The following is a 13,702-nucleotide window of genomic DNA, read 5'->3' on the forward strand; positions in this document are numbered from 1 at the left end:
AACATGAATTGTGTCAGCTCACCGGAGACCATATACCATATACCAGGAGGAGTGTTTGGCGCAGTGGTTGGATCTACAGCCTCAGCACCCTGGGGTTGTGGGTTCAAACCCCGCACTGCTCCTTGTGACCCTGGGCAAGTCACTCAGTCCTTCATAGCCCCAGGTACGTTAGATAGATTGTGAGCCCACCGGGACAGATAGGGAAAATGCTTGAGTATCTGATTGTAAAAAACCGCTTAGATAACGTTGATAGACGGTATATAAAATCCTAATAAAAACTTGAAAAAAAAACAACAAAACTTGATATATTGTGTCGAGGAAGCTCTGGATTTAACAGATGAACTGATTGAATTGATAAATTATAACTGGTTGAATAAACTTTGAAATGAATGAACTTGAACATTTATTGTGATTTTTGTATTTTGATTTTTACTTTTGTTTTTGATTCAATGGGGAGCACTGTGCACTTTTGGATCTGCAGCTGAGCCCAGGAGGATACAACAATTCTAATGGAGATAAGTACTCCTCTACTCTTATTTATTTACTGCTGGTTTTTACCTACTTTATTTATTGGTAGGGAGGGAGGAGTGCAATGATGGCTTAAGCTTGATGAATTAATAGAACCCTGCACTCACGTATTGTATAGTTCACTTTGGCTTTTACTGTGCACGATTATTTATAAGATCTATGTTACAGATTTTTGTTATATTGTAAATTAGCAAATTCTCTATTTTGTGTAGATGCATTAACTTGTTGGAGAGAATTAGATATATAATTTTTTTATACTTCCATTTATAGTGAGAGTGTTGATACAAGGCATCAGCCATATAATCCACTCCGGAGAAGAAAAAAATTCAAAGCATGCAGCAACACGGCTCAGTGTTTACGAGAACTCTGTAGGAATTAAGAATGGAGTCCAGAGGAGCATGCTCAGTGGTAAGGTGTGACAGGGAGGGGGGTAAAAGCTTCAAATGTTTGAGGCTTCCTACAGATCCCTGGCAGGAGGAGGTCAATAACCCAGAATAAATTGGGATTGTACAAGAAAGTACAGTTACTTACCATAACAGGTGTTATCCAGGGACAGCAGGCAGATATTCTCACATGTGGTGACGCTATCCACGGAGCCCCGATGTGGACAGCCTCGCAAGCTGATTTGCTTGCAGAACTTAGAAAGTTTGCGACTGCCGCACCACTCCTTGTATAGAGTGAGAAGACTGAGCTCGAGGTGCAGCCAAGGACTCGACTCCTTGTGATATTGCTGAGTGCTCAGGCTGGACTGCAGGAAGCAGAGTCGAGGCAGTAGCATGTTTGGCAAGAATATTGCTCAGCTGATGATCCAAAATGGTCTGGATCAGAGCCTTCAAGTAGGACTCCGAGATTGGAGGATCCAGTACTGCTGGTGGAGGAATGGTCTCCTGAGAACATAAGAACATAAGCAATGCCTCCGCTGGGTCAGACCTGAGGTCCATCGTGCCCAGCAGTCCGATCATGCGGCGGCCCAATAGGTTCAGGACCTGTGCAGTAATCCTCTATCTATACCCCTCTATCCCCTTTTCCAGCAGGAAATTGTCCAGTACCATACTCTGCCCTATTATGTCCTCTGGAAGTGCATTCCAGGTGTCCACCACACATTGGGTAAAGAAGAACTTCCTAGCATTCGTTTTGAATCTGTCCCCTTTCAACTTTTCCGAATGCCCTCTTGTTCTTTTATTTTTTGAAAGTTTGAAGTATCTGTCCCTCTCTACTCTCTCTATGCCCTTCATGATATTGTAAGTCTCTATCATATCCCCTCTAAGTCTCCTCTTCTCCAGGGAAAAGAGACCCAGTTTCTCCAATCTCTCAGCGTATGAAAGGTTTTCCATCCCTTTTATCAGAAGTGTCGCTCTCCTCTGAACCCTCTCAAGTAACGCCATATCCTTCTTAAGGTACGGCGACCAGTACTGGATGCAGTACTCCAGATGTGGGCGCACCATCGCCCGATACAATGGCAGGATAACTTCTTTCTTCTGCTTGTAATACCCTTCTTGATTATACCTAGCATTCTATTCGCTCTCTTAGCGGCCGCTGCACACTGTGCTGTCCACCATTAGCCCCAAGTCCCTTTCTTGGGTACTCTCATTCAATAAGATCCCTCCCATCGCATAGTTGTACCTCGGATTTCTGCTTCCCACATGAAATACTTTACATTTCTCAATGTTGAACTTCATCTGCCATCTCATCGCCCATTTCCCTAGTTCGTTCAAGCCCCTTAGCAATTCTTCGCAGTCCTCTTTAGTCCGAGCTCCACTAAATAGTTTGGTGTCGTCCACAAATTTTATTATCTCACACTTCGTCCCTGTTTCTAGATCATTTATGAATATATTAAATAGCAGCGGCCCGAGCACTGAGCCCTGCGGGACACCACTCGTGACCCTCCTCCAGTCTGAGTAGTGGCCCTTCACTCCTACCCTCTGTTTCCTATCTGCCAACCAGTTTCTAATCCATGTACGTCTCCTTCCACCCCATGGTTCTTCAGTTTCCGGAGTAGACGTTCATGAAGCACCTTGTCAAAGAGGAGGAAGAATGGCCCTTCAACTTGGAGATATGCTTCTTAGGTAGCTTGCCGGCACCTGACCTGAGGTAGGCAGCGAGGCAAGCGTCTTATCAGGAGAAGACTTAGCAGATTTTCCCTAGGACGAGGACGCTCCGAACGAGTCAGGCTTAATCAATGAGGTTGAGTATGAGGTAGAAGGCGGAATACTGGTGAGAGACTTGACTGGATGGAAGGTTGAGGTCGAGACAAGTGGATCCATACTGAAAAGTTTCTCCACCTGAACTTGACGTCGCTTGCAGGCTCGAGGTTGAAGGGTAGCATAGCGAGTACACAACTCCAGACGATGGTCAGGTCCCAAACATGAATACACCACTTATGTGGGTCAGTGAGGGAGATTGTGCGCTGGCAATGGCTACACTTCTTGAAGCCTGTGGCCGGCTTGGACATAGACGGAGAGATGGCTTCAGCAAAGTCGAAATCCGCCGGCAGAGGTTGCAAAGCAGGCCCTGCGTAACAGAAAAAGAAAATCAAACTCTTTAATTTTTTTTTTTTTTAAAAGAAAAGACACAAAAACACAGTGACCCTTAAAAATAACAAAACACGAGCCGCAGTGAGAGAAGGCACGAAGTTTAGAACAGTCTAGTGCAGAGCGTTGAAAAACAAGATTTCTCAGCTCCGCAGAAAACTGAGAACTGAGGAGAGACATGCCCTACGCTGGGCGGGAAGGCATTCGCGCATGCGCAGTGCAGCAGTCATGAACTTTCTAAGTTCTGCAAGCAAATCAGCTTGCAAAGCTGTCCGCATTGGGGCCCATGGATGATGTCACCCACATATGAGAATATGCTGCCTGCTTGTCCTGGGATAAAGAGGCAAGTAGAGAATGTCTCTGATGTGGATTCTGTCACTCATCCATCCCCTACTCTCCGAGGGAATTTCTAAAACTTCCCAGTTTTATCTGATATTTTGGAGGAAAGGGAGATGACAGTTGATGAGGCTGATGATCCTATAGCAGTCAGGATTTTTCATAAGGAAAAACTATCTGCTTTTATCACTAAAACTTTGGAAATATTTAACATTTTATTCTCCCGCTTCTAATCCTGTGATGGCAAGCATTAAGAAGCCTCCCAAACTTTTCCTGTCCATAAGCTATGCAGGAGTTTATTTCTGCCCAGTGGTCCATCCTCAGAGTGGCCAGGGATATGTCATATCTGTATCCCATCTAACATAGAAACATAGAAATAGACGGCAGATAAGGGCCACGGCCCATCCAGTCTGCCCACCCCAAAGACCCTCCCCTATCTTTCTCTGTGAATAGATCCCACGTGTCTGTCCCATTTGGCCTTAAAATCAGGCACACTGCTGGCCTCAATAACCTGAAGTGGAAGACTATTCCAGCAATCAACCACCCTTTCAGTGAAAAAGAATTTCCTGGTGTCCCTATGCAGTTTCCCGCCCCTATTTTTCCACGGATGCCCCCTTGTTGCCGCTGGACCCTTGAAGAAGAAGATATCTTCTTCCACCTCGATGCGGCCCGTGAGATACTTGAATGTCTCGATCATGTCGCCCCTCTCTCTGCGCTCCTCGAGTGAGTATAGCTGTAATTTATCCAGCCGTTCTTCGTACGGGAGATCCTTGAGTCCTGAGACCATCCGGGTGGTCATTCTCTGGACCGACTCCAGTCTCAGCACATCCTTGCGATAATGCGGCCTCCAGAATTGCACACAGTATTCCAGGTGGGGCCTCACCATGGATCTATACAATGGCATAATGACTTCTGGCTTACGGCTGACGAAACCCCTGCGTATGCAACCTATGATTTGTCTTGCCTTGGATGAAGCTTGCTCCACTTGATTGGCAGCCTTCATATCCTCACTGACGATCACCCCTAAGTCTCGTTCTGCTACCGTTCTAGTTAGGATCTCGCTATTAAGGGTGTAAGTCTTGCATGGATTATGGCTGCCCAGGTGCATAGCTTTTCATTTTTTGGTATTGAAGCTGAGTTGCCAGTTCCTAGACCAGCGCTCACTACATTGCCCAGTTTGGCGTCATCGGCGAATAATGTCATTTTATCTCTCAGCCCTTCTGCTAAGTCTCTTATAAAGATGTTGAATAGGATCGGGCCCAGGACCGAGCCTTGCGGCACCCCACTGATCACCTCCGTCATTTCTGAGGGAGTGCCGTTCACCACCACCCTCTGAAGCCTACCTCCAAGCCAGTTCCCAACCCATTTCGTCAATGTATCGCCCAAACCCATAGAACTCATCTTGCTTAGTAACCTGCGGTGTGGTACGCTATCGAATGCTTTGCTGAAGTCCAGGTACACGATATCCAGGGACTCCCCAACATCCAGCTTCCCCGTCACCCAGTCAAAGAAGCTGATCAGGTTGGATTGGCATGATCTCCCCTTAGTAAATCCATGTTGACGGGGATCCCATAGATTCTCCTCATCTAGGATCGTATCCAATTGGCGTTTGATTAGAGTTTCCATTAGTTTGCTCACTATTGATGTGAGACTCTGTAGTTTGCCGTCTCCATCTTGGAGCCTTTCTTGTGGAGTGGAATAACGTTAGCCGTCTTCCAGTCCAACGGGACACTGCCTGTACTGAGGGAGAGGTTGAAGAGTGCGGACAGTGGCTCCGCCAAGACCTCACTCAACTCCCTAAGCACCCTGGGGTGTAGGTTGTCAGGCCCCATTGCCTTGTTAACCTTGAGCTTTGACAGCTCACCGTAGACACTGCTGGGCATAAACTCGAAGTTACTAAACGGTCAATTGAGTCAACCCTTGTCTGTAGCTGAGGGCCAAGCCCTGGTGCTTCTCAGGTGAATACTGAGCAGAAGTATTCATTTAACAGATGGGCTTTATCCAAATCCTTTTCCACATAGTCTCCGTCTGATTTCCTAAGACGTACAATCCCGCCTGAGTTTTTACTTCTGTCACTGATATATCTGAAGAAGGATTTATCTCCCTTCTGGATGTTCTTAGCCAGAGATTCCTCCATGTGGAATTTAACCTCCCTGACTGCTGTTTTGACGGCTTTTGACTTGGTCAGGTAGTCTGCTCTAGAGTCCTGTTTCCCTGATTGTTTGTAAGAGATGAATGCTTTTTTCTTCTCCTTGATAAGGTCTACTGATAAGCTAGAGGAGTTAAAGTTGCCAAAGATGGATGCTTTAATAACCATAGTAATTAAGAAGACAACCCTCCCTGTGGAGGGAAATATAGCTCTTAAAGATGTTCAGATTAGGAAATTAGTCTGCCTTTAAACTTTTTTTGAAGTCTCTGCCTTATCTCTTCAAGCATCATTTTGTAGTTTTTATGTAGCCAGAGCTTATCTTAGTTGGGTTCAGCATGTGACTATCTAATTCTGCAATCAGGTTTACTTTGAATTGCCTACTATGAAAAACAGGCTTGGCATATTCGGAAGACTCAACATATGATCTTATCAGAGTTTTAGCTGAGCAGATAACCTTAGCAGTTACAGCTAGGCATTTATCTTGGCTCCAAATTGGGCAGCAGATGCTGTTTCCAAGCAGTGTCTTACAAAGCTACCTTCTCAAGGAAAACTCCTCCTCGGAGAGGATCTGGAAAAGTTAGTCAAGTATTTAGGGCAGTGGTTCCCAACCCTGTCCTGGAGGACCATAAGAACATAAGAATTGCCACTGCTGTGTCAGACCAGTGGTCCATCGTGCCCAGCAGTATGCTCCCATGGCGGCCCTTAGGTCAAAGACCAGTGCCCTGTGTCTAGCCTTACCCGCGTACGTTCTAGTTCAGCAGGAACTTGTCTAACTTTGTCTTGAATCCCTGGATGGTGTTTTCCCCTATAACAGCCTCTGGAAGAGAATTCCAGATTTCTATCCCCTTTTAAATTTAGATAGTGCTCTCTCGTTCTCTCTACCTTGGATAGGGTGAACAATCTGTCTTTATCTACTAAGTCTATTCCCTTCATTATCTTGAATGTTTTGATCATGTCCTCTCTCACTCTCCTCTTTTTAAGGGAGAAGAGGCCCAGTTTCTCTAATCTCTCACTGTACGGCAACTCCTCCAGCCCCTTAATCATTTTAATCGCTCTTCTCTGGACCCTTTCGAGTAGTACAATGTCCTTCTTCATGTACGGCGACCAGTGCTGGACGCAGTATTCCAGGTAGGGGTGTACCATGGCCCGGAACAGCAGCATGATAACCTTCTCCAATCTGTTTGTGATCCCCTTCTTAATCATTCCTAGTATTCTGTTCGCCCTTTTTGCCACCACCGCGCATTGCACAGACAGCTTCATTGACTTGTCTACCAGTATTCCCAAGTCTCTTTCCTGAGGTGTCTCTCCAAGTACTGCCCTGGACATCCTGTATTCAGGTATAAGATTTTTGTTATCGACATGCATCACCTTACACTTATCAACGTTAAACCTCATTTGCCTTGTCGCGGCCCATTTCTCGAGCCAGGTTCTCAGGATAGATCCAATGAATATGCATGGGACAGATTTGCATGCCTGTCACTTCCATTATATGCAAATTCCTCTCATGCTGGTGGTCCTCCAGGACAGGGTTGGGAACCACTGATTTAGGGGATTCCAAGACTAGTGTTTACCTAAGGACAAGCCTAAAGGTTCCTTTAGGTTGAGTCAATTTCATTCTAGTCTTTTGGACATGAAAATATACAGTCCTGGATGTGCTCCTTTCTTTCAGATACAAGATATTGGCAGAAGCAGTCCTTTTCATCTGACAAATGGAATTCTACCTGATCTTCCAGATCTTCACTTGCCTCTCACTGTTCACAATGATGGTGTTCTGGTCTACTCTTCACAAGTGGTGATGTTAGGTTGTCTGTCCAACTTTTACGAAGAGCAGACCAAGATTATGTCTCTTTAGCATATTCTGCACTTACACAATGAAGGGAACAACGCTGGAAAACCAGCCACAGCTATATAAAGCTAGTCCAAAAAAACATCTCACCTATAAATTGTTACTTGACAGACTTCAATCATGCTTTAGGAAGAAAGAGAGGAAGGTAACACAATGCATTTCTAAGGTATAGTCACTCTGGAAGTCCTTCCCTTTCTTTATTCCCCCTCCCTCCCAGGCCAAAATGGAGAAATTGTTTCTTCACCTGTAGTCAAAGAAGAGCTCCTCGCCTGCTTGAATTGCCCGTTTGGCAAAGATTCCTATTCGATGATCTCCATTCACCATTACAACTGCAAAAAGAAAACAATCCACTGATTATAGTGGTTCTCTAGAGAAAACACTCATCATAAGCACTAAGACAATATCTTCAAAATATCTAGCTGGGTTTCAACTCAATGCCTTTCTCATACTTCATACCTGGCATAGCTGCAAAGTGCACCAAATTTTCTAAGTGAAAACATTCACACCTCATACATTGTTCCTTTGAAAGCTCCAAAAGTGGCTGAAGAGATATATATCTACTCTTTTCTGACCAAAACAATGTGCATCCTTTTGAAAATCCAAACGCATGTGGCCTATCTCTGCTCTAGGACTGTCTCAACTACAATGCAGGTAAAAGTATATGCATTGTGGAACTATGCTCATACCATTACCTGCATATCCTGCATACCTGCTGCCTGATTTGCTGATTCACATTTGTGAATTGATTTGAATCAATTTGCTTTCTAAAAAAAAGTCAGACTCAATGAATGAGTCAGTCCTGACACCTCTGGGTCTCCAAAAGCAGCAGCAGCAGCAGTGGTTGGCGGGAAGAGGCAGTACTCTGAACAGGCTATTCTTGGCCTGCCCCACCTGGTCCTTTGGTGCACCACTGATGTTGTGGCAGAGGGAAGCCCTAGCGGGGCAAGCCAGAAGAAGCCTGTTCCAAGCACTGCCTCTTTCCGCCAGCCACCATCACCGCTGCTTTGGGAGGCCCATATGTCAGATCTTACAGTGGAGGGTGTCAGTTGGGAGGTGGATAGGAGGGAGAGATGGAAAGCTACTGCACAGAGTGATGGGAGGGAGGAATGGAAAGCTGTTGCACAGTGGGACAGGAGAGATAGAAAGCTACTGTGCATGGGGGGAGAGAGGATAGAGGAAGAATTGTTGAACATGGGGTGGAGGAGAGGAAGGGAGAGATGCAACAAAGAGGTAGAAAGGGATGAGAGAGAAAATCCTGCATATGGTAGAGGGGAGGGAGACATGCATGGAGAAGAGAGAGAGGAAGAAATGTTGGACATAAGGTGGAGGGCAGGGAGAGATGGTGCATGGAGAAAGAATATTGCATATGATAATGGAGGGGAGGGGAGGAAAGGAGAGATGCTGCATACAGGGGAATAGAGAGGTTTGACCCAGGGCACAAGGCAGGGTGAGAGAGAGAGAGAGAGAGAGATGGTAGACAGTGAAAGAAACAGAAATATTTGGATATGGCAGGGAAGGTACAGGGATGGAAGATGGATGGTGAGCACAGAGAAGGAAATGTCATATGGGCAGGAGACCCTGGCGACCAAGTTAACAGAAGACAAACAGAACCAGAGCCTGGGACCAACATGATTTGAATAATAAAATGACCAGACAACAAAAGGTAGAAAAAATAATTTTATTTTCTATTTTGTGATTACAGTATGTCAGATTTGAAATGTGTATCCTGCCAGAACTGGGGTTAGACAGTGAGCGTGAGCTAGGACCTAACAGAGAGAGGAAAAGTCTTTTTTGTTCATTTTGTTTACACCATAGCGCCGGCATGGGGTTGGAGAGGGCAAAGAAGGGTGGGGTGAGTGAAGAGGCTACAAAATAAACCCGCCGGGACATTTGGGGGGGGGAAAAACACCCGATTGGGCAGGAAAAGTGAATCAAATTGAATCGAAAAATTAATTCAATAGGCCAAATCGAATTGAATCGAATCCAAAAATGTTTCCCTGAATCGAGCAGCACTAGCCAGGAGCTAGTTGGATCAGCACTAGATAATGACACAGGGACAAATTTTCCCCCGTCCCCCCGGGAACTTATTTTTTAGTCCTGTCTAAGCAAATTCTTTTCCTGTCCCTTCCCCATTCCTGCAAGCTCTGTCCTCATCTGCACAAGCCTCAAACACTTTAAGATCATAAGTGTTCGAGGCTTGTGCGGTTAAGGCAGAGCTTATAGGAATGGAACAGGGATAGCAACAGCAACAAAACTCACAGGGATGGGGAAATTGAATTCCTGTGGGAACAGGGACAAATTTGTCCCTGTGTCATTCTCTAATCAGCACCAAATGGGAGTTGCGCATACCATCCACTGGAGATATTTTTTTAAAATAATTCTTTATTCATTTTCAAATTTAACAAGTGCACAAAATAATATAATTCAACAAGTTATTACACAATAGCACTTTGATATCTACTACATAAAAATCTAATGATACATTTAACCTCCCCTACCTCCCAACCTTCATCTATATTTTCAATCAGAATATACACATATTATAGAACATATTATAACATATTATGTAAGATTGTTCCCAACACCCTCCAAAAGAAGAAAAAGAAAAGAAGAAAGGAAGAAGTGATGACTATTCACTACAATATTTTGTCAATGGCCCTCATATTTTTATAAATTTAGTATAAGTCCCTCTTTGTATTGCTATTGCTCGTTCCATTTTAAATGTATGATATAATGTATTCCACCAAAATGTATAACTAAGGTTTCTGTGATTCTTCCAATTGTTGGTAATATCTTGAATGGCAACCCCTGTCATGACTAATAAAAGCTTGTTATTCTCTGATGATATTTGACTTTTTTTCCTCATCATCATGCCAAATAGCACTGTGTCATAAGAGAGTACCACATGATTTTTCCAATAATACGTTTATTTGAGGCCATATTGAATTCCAAAATATCTTAATATAGGGACAATAATAAAGTAAATGATCTAATGTCCTAGGCTCCAGATTACAATGCCAGCATCTATTGGACTTAGAACTATCTAATTTTTGCAAACGTACAGGGGTCCAAAACACTCTATGTAACAAAAATAACCAAGTTTGTCTCATAGATGCTGATACTGTACATCTCATTCTCCAAGACCAAATTCGTGGCCATTGAGATGCAGAAATTTGGTGCTTGATCTCAATGCTCCAAATGTCTCTCAGACCACTCTTTGGTTTTTTATTCAAGTATCCAGATAATAATTTATTCTACAATGCAGCTTGATGCCCTAGGAAGTCTGCTTGGAAGCATAAGAACTCTAAACTATATTGATTATTCAATGTTTTCCATTCAGGGAACCCAACCTGAATGGCCTGCTTTAACTGCAACCATTTAAAGCTTTGTGTTTTACTAAGACCAAATCTATGTTGCAGTTGTGAAAATTCAAGCAGTTTACCATCTGAAATAACATCCTTTAGAGTTCTAATGCCTGCAATAATCCAGTTCTTCCATAATCTTCGGTGGACATATTAAAAAAATGAACCTTCTAGGGCTGCACATTGTCCTTAAGGGGCAAATCACACAAAACTACTTTATTTTTATGTTTCTGTCTGCTGATGGGTGTACACAACAATCCCATTGGTCTGGACTGGTCTCTCAGGAAAAAAAATGGAAGTTTAGAATTATGATAGGTCCTCATTATCCATAAGGTAGAGATCGGAAGAAGAAACCACAGCAAAGGGAACAGTTTTGGAGCTTTCATTTGAACATGGTCCAGCCACAGGCTTTGAATGCCACGATGGATTGGTTCTATTTCTACAACTGATTGGATATTCCTGTTGTTTAGACCAGTGTTTCCCAACCCTGTCCTGGAGGACCACCAGCCAATCGGGTTTTTGGGATAACTCTAATGAATATGCATGAGACAGATCTGCATATAATGGAGGTGACAGGCATGCAAATCTGTTCCATGCAAATTCATTAGGGCTATCCTGAAAACCTGACTGGCTGGTGGTCCTCCAGGACAGGGTTGGGAACCACTAGAACACCATGCTGCCCTATTGGAGTGCTCAAGAAATGAAGTCTCTGTCAGATAAAGGAGTGGCCTAGTGGGTTAGAGCTACAGCCTCAGCACCCTGAAGTTGTGGGTTCATATCCCACACTGCTCTCTTGACCCTGGGCAAGTCACTTAATCCCCCCCCCCATTGCCCCAGGTACATTAGATAGATTGTGAGCCCACCAGGACAGATAGGGAAAAATGCTCAGATAACCTTGATAGATAAATAAATGAGTTTTTCTGATATTTTTGTGCATTTGAGTCCCTATGACCGATTGTGCATTTTTGCATTACAGTATACCGTGTTTGGTCTGTGACATTCCTTGATGTAGCAGTATCAAGTAACTGCGAAACGCTGGATGGATTATTGTGAGGGCATGAAGATAAGTCACTTTTTGATTACAAGCATTGGTGTTTTGCAGTGTTGTAAAGGAGGTTTATCCTAGGACAAGCAGGCAGCATATTCTCATATATAGGTGATGTCATCCATGGAGCCCGGTATGGACAGTTTGACAAGTGAAGTTGAAAAGCTTTGCGACTGCTTGCACCACGCATGCGCGAGTGCCTTCCTGCCTGACGCCAGCTCAAGCTCCTCAGTTCTTAGTTTTCCACGGAACAAAGAAGTTTGTTTTCACTGAACTTTGTTCAGTTTTTGTTGCCTTCCCGCTTCGCATCTTATTTTCTATTCTATGTTTTTCTTTCATGTTTAGTAATTCGGTTTTATTTTTGACAGGTTTTCTCTAAAAAAAAAAGAAGAAGAGAACTTTTCTGTCAAAGACCTCTTTCATCCATGGTGACGGCTTGTGCAGAGGTAGTTACATTTTTTTGTTGCTGGCCTTTCCCAAAGGTTAACAGCTTTCTTCTGTAACACCTCTTTAATTTACTTATTTAAAATAATCTCTTTCTTCCACACCCTTTTTTTCTGTCAAGAACAGTTCTTCGGCGCATGGATGATGCCAGGTCTTTGCAGCCTTTGATGTCGAAAGCATCAACATCACAGGATATTCCGGCATCAGGGAAGCTAGCTAAGAAGCCATCCATTTCCCAACAAGCGTCACAGATCTCTACAGCATCAAGTCACTTGATGCAGACCAAACGATGCCGCCACCACTCCTTAGCTTCATAGGTTGTCTCTTCTTCACAGTGTGCATCCTCACTGAGGTCACCAATACCGAGACAGCCTGCTGCACCAATGGTACCGGCTGTGGAGCCTATAGTACTGGTGAATACTTCTCTACAGCATCAAGTCAGTCGATGCAGACTACACATCGACACCATCACTCCCCAGCTTCACAGGTTGTCTCTCCTTCATGGTGTACATCAAGTTTCATGGTGTGCATCAAGGTCGACCATTCCAGCTTTGCAGGTTCTCTCTCCTCCATAGTGTGCATCGAGGTCAACCATTCTGTGACAACCTGCTGCACCGATGGTACCGGCTGTGGAGCCTTTGGTATTGGTGCATACTTCAAGGTGTTGAAGGTCTCACCAGCATCGACTCTTCATGTAGACAATACAGGAATAAATGGGTCACAGAAACATCCACCTTCACAAATATTACCTCTACAGAATTCCTTCGCTCCACTAGTGCACTGCGATACTCAGAAGGAAGGTGGGACTGGAACCAACGAAGGTAACTCAAGAGAACAAGCGCACCCTACGCACAAATAAAAAAGCCAAAAACAGAAAACTATTACTATTGGGAGATTCCATCATCAGAGGCATTAACCTTGGAACACAAGGCGAGGAGACCAAAATAGTAAAATGTCTTCCAGGATCCTCAGCTATCAGGAGTTCCAGGCAAATACAGAATATAATTAAGGAAGAAACTACGGATTTTAACACTGATGTTGTTATCCATCTGAGAACAAATGACCTGGCAACAACTCCTTGCAGCACAGAAAGCTTTTGGGGAGCTTGGTGAGGGCTTGAAACCTTTTGAAAAGACTTTAGCTTTTTCTGAAATACTGCCTGCATATGGAAAGGGAGAGCAAAGAGTGAAAAACACAGAGGACTTTAATAGATGGCTCAAAGCCTGGTGTCATCAAGAAGGCTTCAGGTATATAGGAGGATGGGGAAATACATGGAAGGACTGATGCACTGATGGGCTACATATTACTACAGCAGGAAAAAGAAACCTTGCAGAGAAATTTAGACAATATGTTTCTAGGCATTTAAACTAGAAGGTGGGGGTAGTGTATATATGAAGAACAATTATAGAGACCACCCCCGGCAAAAGAAAAGATGTGATAGTAGTAAAGATTGCAACATAA

General features: G+C 43.9%; 1 protein-coding gene across 10 annotated transcripts in view; it reads right to left on the reverse strand.

The window, feature by feature from the left end:
• The window catches only part of EZH1 (enhancer of zeste 1 polycomb repressive complex 2 subunit), a 235,978-nt gene that overhangs the window by 17,799 nt on the left and 204,477 nt on the right, over nt 1-13,702 (reverse strand). For all 10 annotated transcript variants that reach the window (XM_033918305.1, XM_033918308.1, XM_033918309.1 and 7 more), the window contains one exon: nt 7,635-7,719. In XM_033918305.1, the coding sequence (XP_033774196.1) occupies nt 7,635-7,719 (85 nt within the window). The remainder of the gene's footprint in view (nt 1-7,634; nt 7,720-13,702) is intronic.

This window comes from Geotrypetes seraphini, chromosome 13, assembly GCF_902459505.1.
Source record: "Geotrypetes seraphini chromosome 13, aGeoSer1.1, whole genome shotgun sequence".
In the NCBI taxonomy this organism is placed as follows: Eukaryota; Metazoa; Chordata; class Amphibia; order Gymnophiona; family Dermophiidae; genus Geotrypetes; species Geotrypetes seraphini.